This window comes from Asterias amurensis, chromosome 8, assembly GCF_032118995.1.
Source record: "Asterias amurensis chromosome 8, ASM3211899v1".
NCBI lineage: Eukaryota > Metazoa > Echinodermata > Asteroidea > Forcipulatida > Asteriidae > Asterias > Asterias amurensis.
This window is the reverse complement of record NC_092655.1, coordinates 17,728,587-17,746,666: the sequence shown is the minus strand read 5'-3', so window position 1 is coordinate 17,746,666 and position 18,080 is coordinate 17,728,587. Positions and strand designations below refer to the sequence as shown.

The window sequence follows — 18,080 nt, the reverse complement described above, 5'->3', positions numbered from 1 at the left end:
AGTTTGTGATACATTTTACACATACCCAATAATAGTTTTGTTAAGACATTTTAAACAATTGCATTGTTTTGTTTTGTTTCCTCTTCAAGCCTTGGCCTAGATTACATTTCTGATGTGTCCCTTTATACTCCAAATGCCTCGACTCCATCTCCAACCCCTGATAAAAAAAAGCTCCTCCCCCAGACTATAGCTCCGCCCCCAACTAAGCTCCACCCCTAAGCTCCGCCCACCCCTAAGCTCCGCCCACCCCTCTCTCTCTCTATCTGTTTTGTCGTACAGTGCTTGCATGTATGTATTTTCTTTGTCTTTGCAATGTTCTCTAGGCTGCTTACTAACAACAAGCTCAGCAAAGTCCATGGACGAATTTTCTCCGGACTTAAAAATCTGAGACAATTGTAAGTATTGTACCCCGACTCCTCTTTCCCTCAATATTTTGTTTTGCTGTGTGTGAATGCATGGGCATTATCTGTATCATCGGTGCCTGCCTGCTGGTTTTTCTCGTTTGGCATTTTGAGGGCCATATCCATGGTATTCTAGGGTAGAATTTAAACCTAATCTACAAAGATGATCAAGTAATGATGTAGTCTCAGTCTTCTCTCAAAGTGGTGGTGAGGATGTTGCAATTTCTTAGAGCTCCTAAAAGCACAGCAAATTTGTCACAGCGCAAATAAAATATTGCTTAGTATGCAAAGGTTACCAGCCTATGCAATAAGGTAGTGACTGGTTTGTTACAAATTTTCGCCTAGCATAATACCTTGAGCACTAAAATCCCGATCAGCTGCTCAATCAAATTGGGTGTGATGAGTCAGAAAATAATTATTTGTTAGCTGATAAGCTGAAATGCCAATGGCTTGGCTTGTTCCAAATTGTTGTTCTATGTCACACGTTGTATAGAACAGGGTCATGTTCGAAAGAAGTGGCTTTGGCTACAGGTGGCTATTGGCTGCTGCTGCACCATTGAATACATGACTATTTCATTGATGTATCCATTGACAGAACCATTCATTTGGACATCAACTTATTTTAATAAGAAGCTAAATTATATGAAATTGTAGCAGCTAGAGCTTGTAATAAGGTAGACAAATGCTTGTGAAAACACATATCTTGGCATCAAAATACGTGGGTCAAACGTGCTGAAGCTTTGAAAAAAAAAACATTTGCCAAGCTATTCGTTGTGGGGATTTATTAGTTAAGAGCAATGCACATTACATATGGGTTTGGCTGGTTACCCGCTATTTGCTTATCGCAAACTTTTCTGCTTACCAAATTTGCCATGCTTACGAACATGGACCCGTTTATGGCTCAATACATGGTACCAGAAGCTTACAAGGGTATTTGTGTGTCTCGTAACCATAACATGAGAACAACTCGATGATGCATCGAATCATTAATTAATCACCCCATGAGGCAGCACCTTTAAAGGAAATTGGTGGAATTTAGAATGTCATCGAGAAGGAATACCATGGATTTTGACTCTAATTGCTTGTGTGTGTATATACCCTTGCATGAGAACTCTCTCTGAACATGCTGTGTGATAACCCGGTCCACTCGCTGGACCAAACCTAATCTATATAGGATCTTCAACCACGGGAGTTAGTGAGTGACAAAAGGAAATTAACTTCAATGGAATCAATGATTGGGAAAATTGAATACTGTTTGTGCAACTTGACATGTTGTATTAAGATAATTTGTCTGGCAACTCGGACAACCCATTTATAGATCTGCAGGGACTAGTCAAAAATAGTTGGTTTAGAAGAAGAAAAAAAAAGCAATCTTGAAAAAAGAGTGCAAACATTTATTGTGAACTTCCTGCATCGTGTTGCAGCCATCTTTGGTTTCGTTCCCTTTTGCAGTTGCAGTTATAGTGACTGATTCTCACCAGACAATTACAAAACGATGGTACCAGACTAACTTTGTCCCTCCAAACCACCAACCGAGGCTGGAATGAGAATCCATGAGTCTAGTCCCATTAAAAAAAATCATGATAAACAGTAGCATCCCTATTGCCAAATGGGGAACATTACATGAGATGAAAGTATAGTGATAACCGAATGTTACTTTGGTGGATGGGTATAGGAAGGTTATTATGGTAAAAACAGCGTAGGTATTATTAGCTTCATTCGCAGGATTGTGGTTTGGTTTTTAACAATGTTTACATCATATGATGATTGGTATACTTGGCTCAAAATGCATACATATAAATTAAAAAGAAAGGTACAGCATTAATTTTGTAGGAACTTTAGGTTGAAAATAACGACACATTTGAATTATTTCACAGAGTTGCTCAAATGAGACTACTGCTCAATAAGTTTTCTTCTGAACACAAACAAAGTGTGAGGGAACCACTTTCAAGCAATATAGATCGCCTCAGGCTGGTAGCATGTTTCTCCTAGGCAGTATTGTTCCCCAACGCGAATTCTAATGCTTAACAACTTTATGAAATTTTGCGCAAACAATTACGATCGCATTTTTTGTTATACTATTATGCTTTCTTCAAAAAAAACCTACAATACATCTACCCAGTATATAATTTTGGGACAGGCCAAAGTTATCACAGAATGGATGTTTTAACCAACATATTTGAATGGTGGACTAATATACTTACAAAGACAATGCGGTACCTTTCTCCATAGATTGTTCCCACACATGACGTCACACAATGTTCAGTCGGCCATCTTCACGTGCAAACAATCAGACAAAATTATTCGCTGTTCTTAATTACCATTTGCGACATGCAGGACTTCTAACAGATTCCGTGCAGGATTGGTCAGTGAACCATAGAGCAGGTTCGGGTGACTAGACTTGACCAGAAACTGTGACGTAGCTCTTGAATTGACCATTACGATATAGTTAATCTCCCTGTGCTCTATAGTTTCTGGTGTCACCACCTGAACTTGCTCATGGCTGAAAAGAAATATAAACGTAGCACCAAAACCAAAAACCAAAGTTGCCCGTAAAGATGACGTGGATTGGGAACCATCTATATCAAATAATTATTTTAACTTAACGATTGTATTTACTTGATTAATGCATCATTGTAACCTAGATCATTTATTCACCAGGTTTTATGAAATTAATACTGAACTAGAAACTGGTTAGAGATGGTTGATACTAACCCACATGTATTGGATGCACAAAATATATTTTTCATCAGGTGATCAAGTACAATCAGTAGATAGATATGTAACTCATCTTGTTTAATCCTTAAAGGTAGTGCTTGCCAAGTTAGACTTTAAAGTTTCGACTTTAAAGGGTCTATATAACTTTTGTAGGACAAAAAAACACCATGTCCACAGATTTACACTAAACTTACACAGTTTGAAGATAACGGTAGTAGAAAGCTTCCCTGAAAATATTACGTGCTGAGGTGCTGTAGGTTTTGGGAAATGAGTAAAACAATGTCATGAAAATAATTTTCTTCTCATGAGACGAAAATTATTTTAAGCATTTACAAACGTATTTTCGTGACATTGTTGTGCTCATTTCTCAAAAACTACAGCACCTCAGTAAGTAATATTTGAAGGGAAGCTTTCCACTATCATTATCTTCAAACCCTGTACGTTTAATGTAAATCTATGGACATTTTGAAAAGGTACCCACATCCTTTAAAGCACCTTTCATACTTTGAGGTATTTTGTATAGGAAATTCCTGGGTTGACCTGTTCACACTTGACTTGCATTACTCTGGCAAACTCATGAAATTAGCCATACCCCGGGGAATATTTACCCCCTGCTTGGAAGTACGGTTAAGCCAGATAACCATGGGAAATAAATAAGTGTTCATATTTCCTATGAAAACAAGTCACAAAGTCACAAACGAAAATAACATTTTCCACATATTTTCTGGGAATTTACTTTAGACTCTGACCCAGAACCTGACTCACTTTAAATTGTGGCTAGCTCGAGTCCAACTTATTTGAGATTATTTAAAAGTCTTTTTTCAGTTTGACTAATGTTTATCAAACTCGTTGAATCAACATTCGATGGACTGGACTGTAGACTGCCAGCCGAAACGTTTTTAACATTGTCCTAAAATTATCTTTATCTTTCGTTCGTTTGAAGTATAACAAAGGTTTAAACTTGAGGTGTAATGATGTTCATTCATTTGAGTGCATGAATGCATTTTGGTTTAGAGTAAGTGAAAATGTTGTTTGGTTGTGGCTCACATTAACGGGTTTGGTACAATAAGATGTTTGTGGGTTCTTCAAACATCAAACAATAAACCACAACATGATTTGGGGTTGAACAAAGAAAATTTGACTATGTTGGTTCACATCCCGCTCAAGTAAATTGTCTTCGTTCAACTCCAAATCAAAATAAAATATTCAGCGATTAGTCCCCTTCTGATCAAAAGTAAGTAGGAAGACTTTTACTAAATGCATTTTGTTTGCATTTTGTTTGCATTGTTTTGAGAAATGACATATTATTTTTGAGTTAAAGTTTGTATGACTAATCCATATGTCTCAAAGCATAACTTGACACAACACTCTTTACACGTGAACTTTTGTAGGAAATGAACAATCACAGCACATAGATTTTATTCTGCAAAAATAATCACAAACTAATTGTCCATATCTTAGGAAGTCTTTCACACAACAAATCATACAAAACAGTATTTTTATATAAACAATATAGTTATCCAGTCATGAAAATTTCATGTGGTTATTTAATAACCACATAAAACAAATTATGCCGAATTTAATATTAAAGTGTTCATGTTTTTTTGACTGGTCTCATTTCACACAACATAACACCCCCAAAATTTAAATTAATCCAGACAACCACGGAATACAAATCATACATTTAAAAAAAAAAAAAAAAACTTCAATTTGAAAACAAATCTTTCATCAATTGAGACTCACTCGGCACTGCATCCCAACAGGCAATTAGCTTTTGGTTTACCCGCCAATCCTCTAAAGCACACACAGCATCACAAGAAGGATTCGTGTGTGCTCTCACTCAGCAAGAACAAGATAGATATCTTTAAAGGGAGAGTACACTTTGGTTAAAAACTCCAACAAATAATGACTGTAAAATCCTGTTCTATCGTCAACATATTTGTTTTTGAAAAAAAAGTGATATCAAAATTATAGAAATCGAAAGTAAGCATGTATACAAATCAGAGCTGAGCATTTCTATAAATCAAGTAAGCATTTATTAAAAACAAAATCAAGTAAGCATGAATACAAATTAAGTAAGCATTTATATAAATCAAGTAAGCATTTTGTTCGAATCAAACTAATTTCAATACAAATCAATGGAAACCAAACCAAAAATCAAACTAAGAATTTAGACAAGTCAAAACTAGGTATTCATACATTAAATTGCATATTAAACCCAATCACCCACATCAGTAAAAAAAAAAAAAAAAAAAAAAAAAAAAAAAAAAAAATTTGTGTAGACAATACAACTAGATTTTACATCTTTTCAAGATGTATACTATAATCAGGATGCAATTAGGAAAACTTAACCTAACTTAGTTTATCATTTTCTTTGAGGACAGGGGTCTGTGTACCTTTAATCTACAACTTATTCGCATTCCAGACGGCAATAGTAATTATGACTTCTGTCTACAGTCGCCAAAAAAAAAAAATCGTGCGGATTCCACATGCTGCTCATTATAACAACCTAAGTCAACATTTGATTTGTCTGAAAGTTCAGATGCATCAGAGGATAATTAACAGTTCCCTAGAGTTCGTTAAACCCACCATCAAAGTGACTTCCTTCCTTCCTTTTTGGTTTTGGGGAGACTTAAATCTCACAAAGATCAAGAAACATAAACCCTTTCGAAGTACTCATCTTCACAACTTCCCAAAGCCCTTGATATTGAAACACTTAAAGGTGTGCCCCGCACATAACTAATTAGAAAAGGACACAATGTTTTACGGGTTTACCCTCACGGGTTGAACAAGCTGACATGAAAAACATGTTTTGCCAGTAGATTGAGTTTTTGGGCAAAATAATCCCGGTGATATTGGCGTATAATTGCATCCTGGACAAGAAGGATTACACGATGATGAGTCTCTTTGAATTAAAGTCTGGACTTCCAAGACGTCCTTTCCGAATTGGTTATTCCCCCGTCTGCAAAGAGTTCCTCTTGTCTCAGAAGATTTTTTTTCTCCAAAACTTAATTACTCCCTGTCTTATGGTAATCGATCATGGTTTCGTGACTAAAAATCACAAGTTACACAAGTGATCTCTGTATTACCTCATTTGCATACAATTATAAAAACACTACGTTACTTTTTTTCTTCTTGTGAATGAGCAGTTAAATAAGAACATGTTTTTTTTCAAATAAAACTACTGAGAAGGGAGTTCCAAGTTTTCTTTTTAAATCCACTTTTTGAATACAGTCTAAATTTATTAATGCCATCAGCCAGAAACAAAACATTTTAATTAAATTTTATTACATTTATACATAATATTATTTGAAACGAACAATTTCTTAAACTTTTTTGAGATAAAAATCGACACAATACTACGACACTTTTAGGTTTGGGTAAAATTGTTTGTATACACCCAAATCACATCTAACAAAAAATAACTAAAGACACTGGACACTATTGGTAATTGTCAAAGACCAGTCTCCTCACTTTTATATGCATAATAACAAACCTGTGAAAACTTGAGCTCAATCGGTCGTCGAAGTTGCGAGATGAAAGAAAAAAACACCCTTGTCACACTAAGTTGTGTGCGTTTAGATGGTTGATTTCGAGACCTCGAGTTCTAAACTTGAGGTCTCGAAATCAAATTCGTGGAAAATTACTTCTTTCTCGAAATCTATGGCACTTCAGAGGAAGCCATTTCTCACAATGTTTTATACCATCAACCTCTCCCAAATACTTGTCACCAAAAATGGTTTCATGCTTATAATTATCTTGAGTAATTACCAATAGTGTCCACTACCTTTAAAACCACAAGCTTTTTTTTTAGATAATGGTGGACACAATACTACGACACTATTAGGTTTGGGTAAAATTTGTCAGTATACACCAAAATCACATCTAACAAAAATGTTTAAACAATATTAATGTGAAACATGACACATGACATTTTTTTTTTCATTTTTTTTTTCCAATTGCATCTTGTTGTTTATGATTAGGCAAGACTTGGTACCCTGAAGACTGAAATGTTCCAAACCATACTAACCAACATTTTGTATGTCACAAAATATTATGGAACGTTGCTTTAAAGTAGAAGGTACATCATTGGCAATCCATACAAATCTGTGCTTAGGAGAAATACGTTACCAGCCAAAATACCATGAAACGTATAAAGTTTGTGACTGGTTTCCTGCTCTATTTTTGCTAAGCAGAAAACTTTGTCAAGCACAACTTTCTGTTTAACTGCTTTCTGAAATGAGCATAGGCTTTGCTGTAAATCTGTCAAAAAGTGTTGTTCGATTTAGATGGATTCCTGGCTAGGTCTCTATTTTAAAATCTGCATAAAATGGATAATTTTCAGTCCGTGGCTTTGACCAATGATGTACCACTCTCTTTAAAATAAACGCTTGTCACTGCTTGATGAACGGTGAACTAAGTCCTAATTTAATCGCAAAGAGTAAAGATACCAAACGAATTTGTTTTGACGGCGCAGTAACGTCCCAAGTTATAATTTCTCCATGCCATTTTTGTCGTTAATTACTGATGTTCTGTTTCTTCTTTTAGGAACCTTCGAACCAATCGACTTACATGTATCGGGAACGAGACTTTCATTGGACTGAAATCCCTGCGACTTCTGTGAGTTAGATTTATACAAAAAAATGCTTGACTCGTTCTTGTTATTTTCAACATTAGTTTTTCAGAAAAAAACACATTGCAATTTTGCAAGTGCGCCCTCAGGCGTTCATGGGCCCGATGCAACTTTCTAACTTACATATTTTACTGTAAAAACTTAAAGTTTCCGCAACTGCGTGGTCTTAGCCCTCTCTCTAGCTCCATTTTTGTATTAAAGCTTTGCACAAGAGAGGGTACAAAAAAATTATGTAGGCCTGTTATATGTATTTGTCTATGTTTTGTATGGCCATGTTCTGAACACTGCTTGCTTTGAGGAATAATATCCTAGCACCTGTGAGGATTGTTAAGTGTTTAAATCATCTTTTTTAGCAGAGAAAGAATTTACTAGTTAAATCGGGTAACATTTTAAGTTGTGCAGCCAGCCTCTCGTGAGCAAAAAAATCGACTGTCTAGTTGCATTATAAAGAATATGGTTTAAAAAAAAGGGCCATACCCATATAACATGTGATAAAGCATAGTGTCCCAAGTCCTGCAAAACATAAAGTCCACATGAATATTTGGTAAGATTTCGAGGCAGTTAACATTCGTGTTCATTTCTTTCCTTATTTTGTTTTCCCCAGTGCTCTGTATGACAATGGCATCAGCACAATAACATCAGGAGCATTTGATTCTCTGAAAGAACTATCCACAGTGTAAGTATTTGAGCTGAAAAATGACCTGCAGAGTGCTCAAATAACTTCTGTTATTATTACTACTATTACTTATTGAAGTCTTTTATTTATTATTGGAGAGAGAAGTTACCCAATTTTCTCAAAAACTAAGTTACTTCAAAGGGAGCCGTTTCCCCCAATTAGTTACTATCAACAGCTCTCCGATGCTCGTTTCTAGATAAGTTTTTATGCTGCCAATTATTTTGAGAAGTTACCAATAGTGTCCAGTGCCTTTAACTATTTTGTATACAAATACAACATAATCTGTCTTCAAACTAATGTTTTTTAATATCCACTCTAAAAATATTTATGGTTGCTGTTTTTTTGTTTGTTTGTATTTATAGGAATCTAATGGGCAACCCGTTGAATTGTAACTGTCACATGTCATGGTTACCGGAGTGGCTGAACTCTCGAAGTGTCTTTACCGGCGACCCCATCTGCCAATCACCAGAGAACCTAAGAGATGTGCCTCTTGCTGGCTTGCAAAAGGCTGACTTCACTTGTGATGGTAAGATTATACAGTTCTCGCATCAACATGAGAGTCATTTTAACAGATCTTAATTTTTGCATCTATTAATTGGAAAACATAAAACCACCTACTAGCTGGCTTGTCCAGTTTTGAAATCACTGGCCTCAGGTCTGCGGTCCAGTGTTGATTTTGAGATATGCAGGTAAGTTTCTTTCATGAAGCCATAAAATTAGACCTGGGCGACTAGTGAAATTTTAGAACTAGACTATTCATGCCTCGAATAGTTGTAACTAATATTTAATTCTCAAGATGCATTGCTGTCAATGTTTGCTGCAGGCGCAAATAGTTAAATTTGGCTGTAAGGATTGAGGGTTGTGTCGCTGATGTCTGATAGTGTTTTGTAAGTAAACTATGTTGTCCTGAATAGTCCTGAGCGACACAATTGGTTCACCACATAGGTAGTGGCCACTATTTTTGTAGTAGTCGTGACGGCACGATTAACCGAGTGGTTGAAAAAGCGATAGTTGTGACTCGACTCGGCAATCAATAGACACTACTATGACACTAACTGCACTAGTCCCCCAGGCCTAATTAAAATAAATATTTTCTGTTTAAAGGCAGAGGACACTATTGGTAATTGACGAAGATCAGTCTTCTCAGTTGGTGTATATTATCATATGCATAAAAAAAAAAACCTGTGAAAATTTAAACTCAGTTGGTCGTCGAAGTTGTGAGATATTAATGAAAGAAAAAACACCCTTGTCACACGAAGTTGTGTGCATTTTGATGGTTGATTTCGAGACCTCAATTTCTAAACTTGAGGTCTCGAAATCAAATCTTTCTCGAAAACTACGTCACTTCAGAGGGAGCCGTTTCTTACAATGTTTTATACTATCAACCTCTTACCATTACTCATTACCTAGTGAAGTTTTATGCTAATAATTATTTTGAGTAATTACCAATAGTGTCCACTGACTTTAAGATTCAAACCCTTTTGGTTTCCTTTCCACAGAGAACAACCTAAACAGTTGCCTGCCTTCCATTGCCTGCCCGAGGGAGTGTGCTTGCAGTGGCACAGTAGTAAGATGCAGCAGAAAAGAACTTACATCCCCACCAAGAAACATACCCCTGACTGCTACAGAGATGTAAGTATCTTGTCAATTAAAGGCGCTTGTTTTAAATACATGTGTAAAGGTTCATTTTGAGATTTATTGAGTAATAAACAACGACTGGGTTGACATAAAAAATAGTTTGGTGCTGAGCAAATAAAAAAGTTGTATCCCCTTAAGGGGTTCCCTCTGCTGCCACTTCCCCCCCCCCCCCAAAAAAAAAAAGGATCTGGGCGTCAGATGTATGGAAGATAAGATATATAAAGTTTCTTAAAAACCAAACTCAGGGGTCTGATGAATGTGTTGTAAGCTATATTGCTTAGGATACAATTATCTTTGAGGTATGAGGTCGGTGTAAAAGTGCACAAGGGTAAGTTTTTAGAGACACTGAACACTATTGGTAATTGTCAAAGACCAGTCTTCTCACTCGGTGTATCTCAACATATGCATAAAATAACAAACCTCTGAAAATGTGAGCTCAATTGGTCGTCGAAGATGCGAGATAATAATGAAGAAAAAACAACCTTGTCACACGAAGTTGTGTGTTCAGATATTTGATTTCAAGACCTCGTTTTAGATCACGTTTTTGAGGTCACCTCGAAATCTAATTCTTAGGTCTCGAAATCAAATTTGTGGAAATTACTTCTTTCTCGAAAACTATGTTACTTCAGAGGGAGCTGTTTCTCACAATGTTTAATACTATCAACCTCTCCCCATTACTCGTTACTAAGTAAGGTTTTATGCTGATAATTATTTTGAGTAATAACCAATAGTGTCCACTGGCCTTTAAGATGATGTTTTATTCGAAGAAGAGGTTAAATAAGTTTTCGACCAACCCAGACTTAAAGGCTTGCATGGTGGAAAGATAATAAACATTAAAAAAACTTGCAATGACGCCATGTAGTACATCTCTTTTGAGTGAGTGGTAGTTCTGAGAAGAATCGTAGGACTCAACGTTTCGGCCAGTATGCTCTGTCTGTCTTCAGGAGACTGCTTGCAATTTCAATGATTTTTCTGTTTCTTTGCTTTAGATACTTGGATTCTAACCAGCTGATTACTATCCCTGAAGGAATGACAGGTCAAAAGAGTCTCCATACACTGTAAGTATTACAGTGGTCTTTACTTAGTAAAGAGCATTGTCTAACGTGACTCATCAAAAAAACTTTCTGAGACACGCACTCCCCCTGAGTATAGTTAAAGTTGAGTTTGCCCGAGGGTCAGAAGTTTTCTTTCAGAGACATCAGTATTTGGGGAATAATTTCGTCTAGCAATCTTGAATTGCTAAAATATTGAGACTGCACAAGTGTTGTGCACACTGAATGCTTATTTTTGAAATGATTTTTTTTTCAGTAGCAACTGATACATTTTGTCAAGCAATTTGCCATGATATACAAGGAAAATTGTTCATTGGTATTTATTTTAGAGAGTTGTTTAGTCCCCCACCCCCCTAAAAACAAAAACAACAAACAAACAAATCAAAACTAGTGTAGTGATTAAAGGTGCACCTCAATCTTACCTAGGTAAGAAAGTTGCATTAGGCCCAGCCGGGCCTGATGCAAGTTTCTTATTTGCATTTAAATAAATGTAAAAACTTAAAGTTTGTATCAGGGACCTTTGGACCTTTCTCTTTTCTTTTACACAAAATGTAGCTCTGAACACATTTACTTTCTGTATTTTTTTTTTTTTTTAGGGAGCATTTTTTTTAGTGTATGCTTACCCTTTCCAATAAGGAGGCTCGTGTCCCATGGAAATCTGTTCCCAGAGATTATCTCCCCCATATAGGAAATTGATAATGGCTGAAGGAGGATGTTTCAAAAGAGGGCACACACTGTTGGCTGTATGGGGAAAAAAATCTCCTGCCACACCGGCCTCTTTCCTGGGCCTCTACAACAGTATACTTTCATTTCAATCCTCCACTTTCTGAAAACATTCCTCCCAACATCTGTCATAGATTTTTCAAATTCTGATAACTGCTTGGTCTTAATTGTTTTTTTTTTATCCGCTTCCATTCTTACCTGTAACAAAACTTTGATTAAAGGCAGTGTGTATGGACACTATTGGTAACTGTCAAAGACTAGCCTTCACAGTTGGTGTATCTCAACATATGCATAAAATAACAAACCTGTGAAAATTTGAGCTCCATCGGTCATCGAAGTTGCGAGATAATAATGAAAGAAAAATAACCCTTGTCACACGAAGTTGTTTGCGTTTAGATGGTTGATTTTGAGACCTCAAGTTCTAAATCTGAGGTCTCGTAATCAAATTCGTGGAAAACTACTTCTTTCTCGAAAACTATGGCACTTCAGAGGGAGCCGTTTCTCACAATGTTTTATACTGTCAACCTCTCCCCATTACTCGTCACCAAGAAAGGTTTTATGGCAATAATTATTTTGAGTTATTACCAATAGTGTCCACTGCCTTTAAGCAAATTCAAATTAGTTTGGTTTGAAGTTGATGGTTATAATAAATCACAAACTGTGTTCTGTTTTTATAGGGATCTGAGCACCAATTTGATTACGATGCTTCCAGACAATGCGTTTGCCAACATGACCAAGCTCTCAACTCTGTAAGTATAGTATCAATCAGACATGTGTTCTCTGATCGACCCAACTCACCAGCGCCCAATTTCATAGAGCTGCTTAAGCACAAAATGTTGCTTAAGCAAATAAATGATTGCCTAGTAAAATCAGATTACCGGCCAAGACTCCACTCAATTGTTATGCTAAGTAAACCACAGCTAAATACCAGTCACAAGCAATGTATATGGCATGACATTTTGGCCAGTAACATGTGTAAAATAAGCGAGCTATTTTCGTGCTTAAGCCAATTTTTTGCTTAAGCAGCTCTATGAAATTGGCCCAAGGGCCCAATTTCATTAAACTGTTTAGCAGGAAATATTGCTTAGACAAATTTCTCTGCACTGCAACAAATAAGTGAAGCATCTGTCACAACAATGTAAACCTTTAGGAATGTCGGCTGGTAATCTGTTTTTGATAAGCAAGATTTTCCTGAGCTTAGCAGGTTTGTGTGCTTACAGGCTTTATGAAATTGGGCCCTGACCTCATCATTCGCACTAAATCGTTGTCGTAAATTTTGAGTATCGGTTCTGTTTATGTGCAGGGTGCATTTTTAAGTATTGCACGCATGGTGAGACCTTATTTTCCCTAAGGAAATAATTATTACTAGTGAACTTGAGGGTTCCACCATGTGTGTAGAGAGGAGTGTTGGCACAGAGAAGAGCTGCTGTTATGGTCTTGACATTTCAACTGAACCAGTACTCAACTTGTCTTCAGGAGGATAGATACAAGGATGAAGATGAGCAAAGAATACTGTTGAAAATTTGAGACCAAATTAACAACTGCTATTTTTAGAGTTAACACTCCTCCCAAAATAGATCTACACATGGTGTATCTACAAATTAACAGTAATAGTAACTTCCTACATATTATCCAAAACAGGCAAAGCTATATCACAATTGCCTGTGTATAGTCCCAGTTTCTTTTATGTGAATTTGCATTTGAGACAAAACAAGAAAAATAACCCCCAGTAATGGCTATACAGTCTTTAAAGAAAGATAAAAGTCACTTGTGAAAGGTTGCAGCTGAATGCAGTGTATCCTTATGAAAAAAACCGGCAACAAACTGTCTTGGTATTTTCCATGTTGAATCCATCCACGTTCAGCGAGGTTACAGCAGGCACCAACCGCTTATCTGGCCGCAGCATTCGCAAGTGGACACCAACTCTCAAACATCTCTGAAACCAATCAACCAACCAGTGGGCAAAATGCATTTTGTCAAACAAAACAGGTGAAATCGCTCCTCAAGGAGACCCGACTCGTTAAACCTTTGCCATGATATGGCAGACATGTCTACCCTTCCAAGCAAAGCGCCAACAGTAGACCCATTGTACATACAGTCAGGAGTGTTGAAAGCTCTCTTTCTTACTGACCACGTTCTTAACATTTTTTTTCACCCCAACTACAGTATCCTGAGTTATAATCGCATCGCCTGTATACCACCAGGGACCTTCAGTGGATTGAGCTCATTAAGAATCCTGTAAGTTTCCCCTTTCCATTTTTTTTTTTACTTCTCCTGCCGTCTTAAATAAGGCATTTCCTCCACTCTTATAACTTTTCCATGACTGGCTGGTTGACATTTGTATTCAACCAGAATTCTTTCTCCTATATTTATTTTGTTTTTTGTCTGTGTGTACGTTCGCCAGTGATTCAGGAGAGTTGTCTTTAGGGAGCGAAGGTTGATTTTGTCTCCTGTCTCTCTCACGCAATGCTTCATCATTTTTTTACAACTTTGTTTCTTTTTAATCTTGATAAAGGTCACTCCAGGGCAATGACCTCTCGACGATCCCCGATGGTGTTTTCAACGACCTCCATTCTCTTAGTCACATGTGAGTTGGTACTGTTTAAACTAGTTCTTTTTTATATACATTGGTTGAACTTTTTTGGATCGCCCAACTAATGTTGTGAAACTTTTAGTTACCAATATTGTGGTTTTGGTTTAGTTTCATTGATTTGAATTTAAATAATAACATGATGGGTGAACCAAGACTGACCACATGCATTGGACAACATCTAGGTTTAGGATTTTTATTGTCAGTGTCTTGCCTTTTTGAGTTTATTCTCTCTGCTTAGTAGTATATTTTTCTTCCTACCCCAGGTCAAAATTCCAGTTGAACCTAGTTAAACTAAGTTTAACTGAAACTAGTGTAAAACCAGTTGAGAAACTAGTTAAACACAGTTAAAACCAGTTGGTTTAATATGGAAAATGGATAGAAACCATTTGGTTTATAATTTAAACCTAGTTGAACACAATTAAACTAGCTAGTCCAAACCAGTTGGTTAATATGGAAAATGGACGAGTTTGGTCACTATCTAGTTGAACCAGTTGGACCCCAGTTAATGGAGTTCAACTGGAATTTTGACCTGGGACTGCATATCAGTTTCTGCGTCTTAGGTCTATTGCTTCCCTTGACAGGATTGGCATTAATTTTAGCCTTGTTCTGGGCAAACTTGCTATACAAAAAAGTACTAAATGTAAAATACTGAATAAAATACAAAAAACTTTCTCCACTTTGTGTGTTGTGCTCGAGTAGAGATTTAGAATGGTTGGGATTATTTATATCATTATCCAGAGTGGCATTGTTTTATCAACAGAGGGCGCTAGTAATTTTACTGGTAAATCTCTCTCACTCTTCTCCTTCTGAAAAAATAAATCAAAAAATCTCAGCTACAGAAGTTGCATTAAGTTGCATTTAATATCCTCTATGTTTGTTGTTATTTTGTTTGCTTGTTTGTTTAGATGATCTTCCCTTAAAGGGAACTCTTCAAGCTCCCAAAGAGATTAAACACCAAGCTCGCAACAACCAATCTCTCTAATACAAATATTGGTTTGAACATCTGCGAATTGCACAAATCGTTAAGTTGTGATTCAGTTAATAGACGACAATACTTATTCTAGTCAATGTGAAATCATCGATTAGCTTGTAGGATTTAAACCCTATGCAACCTATAAAAGGATATGTATATTTTTCATCATGATGCATTTGTATTAATGTTGGTATTTTACCCATAATATACACTGATGTGTGTTAGCACGATATAATCAGTACTTTCCTGAGCTCCCTTTGAAAACAAATCACAGGCATATTACACAACCTTCACAACTGTAGAGTAGTGCCTTACCAACTAGACCACCCAGATTGCCTGGTACTACGTAACACTGTGCTAAACAAACATTGGTGTATATGGGTGCAACCAAGGTTAATTATAAGATATGGAAAGGTTTGCGGTATTACCATGTAATGATTATCTCTAATGAGTTTGGGTGGTTCTGAAAAGAACCGTTGGTTTCAACTCGACGTTTCGATCAGTATGCTCTGATCGTCTTGTTTTGTTCTCTCTTTTTTTTCTCCAGAAGACGATCAGAGCATACTGATCGAAACGTCAAGCTTAAACCAATGGTTCTTTTCAGAACCACCCCAACTCATTAGAGATAGTCATTACATGGTGTTACCACAAACCTTTCTATATTGTATTTCCACCATTCAAAGTTTCAAATCCTACAAAGTTAATTAATTGTTATCCCGGATTCAAATGTCCGTCTATTTTACTTTGTCGCAATACAGTGCCCTTGGTAATAACCCTCTATACTGCGACTGTAAGCTGAGGTGGTTATCGGACTGGGTGAAAGCAGATGGGTTTAAGGAGCCCGGAATCGCAAAGTGTGCCGACCCGTACGACCTGAGAGGGAAACTCATCCTTACTGCTCCGTCAAGATCTTTCCTCTGCAGTGGTAAAATATTTTGGTGTTTCTTTAACATTTGAGGTACAGCAGGGTTTCTGTTTAGCTCTTTAAGTCTTTTTTAAAAGTCTTAAATTGAACTATCCAGAAGCATTACAAAGTATTAATTTCAGTTATTTTTAGATTCTTAAAGCATTTTATAAATTTTCTTTTCAACTCACACAAAAATGTGTAAAAAGGATAATAAAGTTTGAGCGGGAAAGGCTGTTTCTCCTCCATATTTACTTTTGGTACTAACATTTATTAAGGATAGCGTGAAAAGAGTCTAAAAAGTCTAACTTTTTACTGTTTAAATGTGTGCAGATCCCATGTACAGTGATTAAGGTCACTTTAGAGGTATCCTTTGTTTCATTGATGGAAACACATAAAAAAAAAAAGATAAAATAACAACCTTAATCATAATCTTTACAATTTTTGTGTCCACTTGGATGGCAGTATAGGTGTGTGTACCACTTGTTTGATTGATTTGTTCTCAAGTTTAACATTGTCTTTAGAGCCAGTGTCTCTACTTCAAAAAGTTTGCAATTTATTAGTTGTTAAAGTGAACATCTTAAACTGTAATTCACAGAAGAGCCAGATGTAGCTATCCAGGCTAAATGCGACCCGTGCCTCTCCAGTCCTTGTGAGAATAACGCTGTGTGTACCATCAGCCTGACGGAGCGCTACCTTTGCCAATGCCAGGAAGGGTTCAAGGGTCGCAACTGCGAGGTGGAACTCAACGCTTGCGAGGAAGAAGCGTGCTTGAACGGAGGATCATGCCACAACCTTAATAATGGAGGGTTCCGGTAAGACAAAGGCTGTTCTGAGGATAAGCAGAATTTACCAAAATCTACCGAACCACCGGTTCTTTTCAGAAACCAAGACTTATTCAAAAGAGATTTACACATGGTACTACTGCAAACTTCACCTAGTTATTCTCACACCATGCAAAGTTCAAAATTTAGTCAACAGTTTCCTTTGTGATTTAACTTGATGTTTGAAGAAAACAAAGTTGCATCTCTTTAAGGTGATCCCTTGGCTTCTGCTTCCCAAGTTGTATCGTAAACTTGGGTGTGATTTATGCCCATCATGGTTGTTAAAGGGAAGGTACACGTTTGGTAATTACTCAAAACAAATATTAACTTCAAAACTGATTTGGTAACGAGCATTAGAGAGCTGTTGGTAGTATAAACCATTGTGGGAAACCACTCCCTCAGAAGTAACGTAGTCTTTGAGAAGGAGTTTATTTCTCACTAAAATAATAAAAGACTTCTAGCTAGAAGTCTTTTATTCCTACCTGAAAGCACACAAATTCGTCCAACAAGGGTATTTTTTCTGTCATCATTTTCTCGCAACTTTTGAAGACCAGTTGAGCCAAAATGTTCACATGCTTGTTATTTTATGCTTATGATGGGATACACCAAGTGAGGACACTTGGTCTTTGACAATTGCCAAATGTGTACTTTCCCTTTAGAGGATGATTGGGTTCTGACTGGTACCCACTACAAATGTTGACAAAATAGGGAGACACACATTTTGTATAGTGAAAAGTAACCCTGTCGGTTTCCCTTGTGGTTTACAAACAGATTGTTAGTATCATTAAAACATTAAGTTAGTACACCTTGAGGCTCCAAATTCTTAGAGCTGCTTAATAAGAAAATCCTGGCAGTAAATTTCAGCTTAACAAATATTAGTAGGGTACCAGTTACATACGGTACATGTGACTTGGTAGTTTAACTGAAGCCTTTCTTAAGTTCAAA

The 18,080-nt window shown here is 36.6% G+C and overlaps 1 protein-coding gene across 2 annotated transcripts in view; it reads left to right on the top strand.

Moving 5' to 3' along the window:
• LOC139940450 (slit homolog 2 protein-like) overlaps positions 1-18,080 on the top strand; it is a 163,405-nt gene that overhangs the window by 133,909 nt on the left and 11,416 nt on the right. The window contains exons 18-28 of one of the 2 annotated variants that reach the window (XM_071936706.1): positions 324-395; positions 7,668-7,739; positions 8,357-8,428; positions 8,791-8,954; positions 9,928-10,060; positions 11,056-11,124; positions 12,519-12,590; positions 14,008-14,079; positions 14,357-14,428; positions 16,166-16,332; positions 16,910-17,126. In XM_071936706.1, the coding sequence (XP_071792807.1) occupies positions 324-395; positions 7,668-7,739; positions 8,357-8,428; positions 8,791-8,954; positions 9,928-10,060; positions 11,056-11,124; positions 12,519-12,590; positions 14,008-14,079; positions 14,357-14,428; positions 16,166-16,332; positions 16,910-17,126 (1,182 nt within the window). The remainder of the gene's footprint in view (positions 1-323; positions 396-7,667; positions 7,740-8,356; positions 8,429-8,790; positions 8,955-9,927; positions 10,061-11,055; positions 11,125-12,518; positions 12,591-14,007; positions 14,080-14,356; positions 14,429-16,165; positions 16,333-16,909; positions 17,127-18,080) is intronic. The other variant, XM_071936707.1, reaches the window with a different exon arrangement.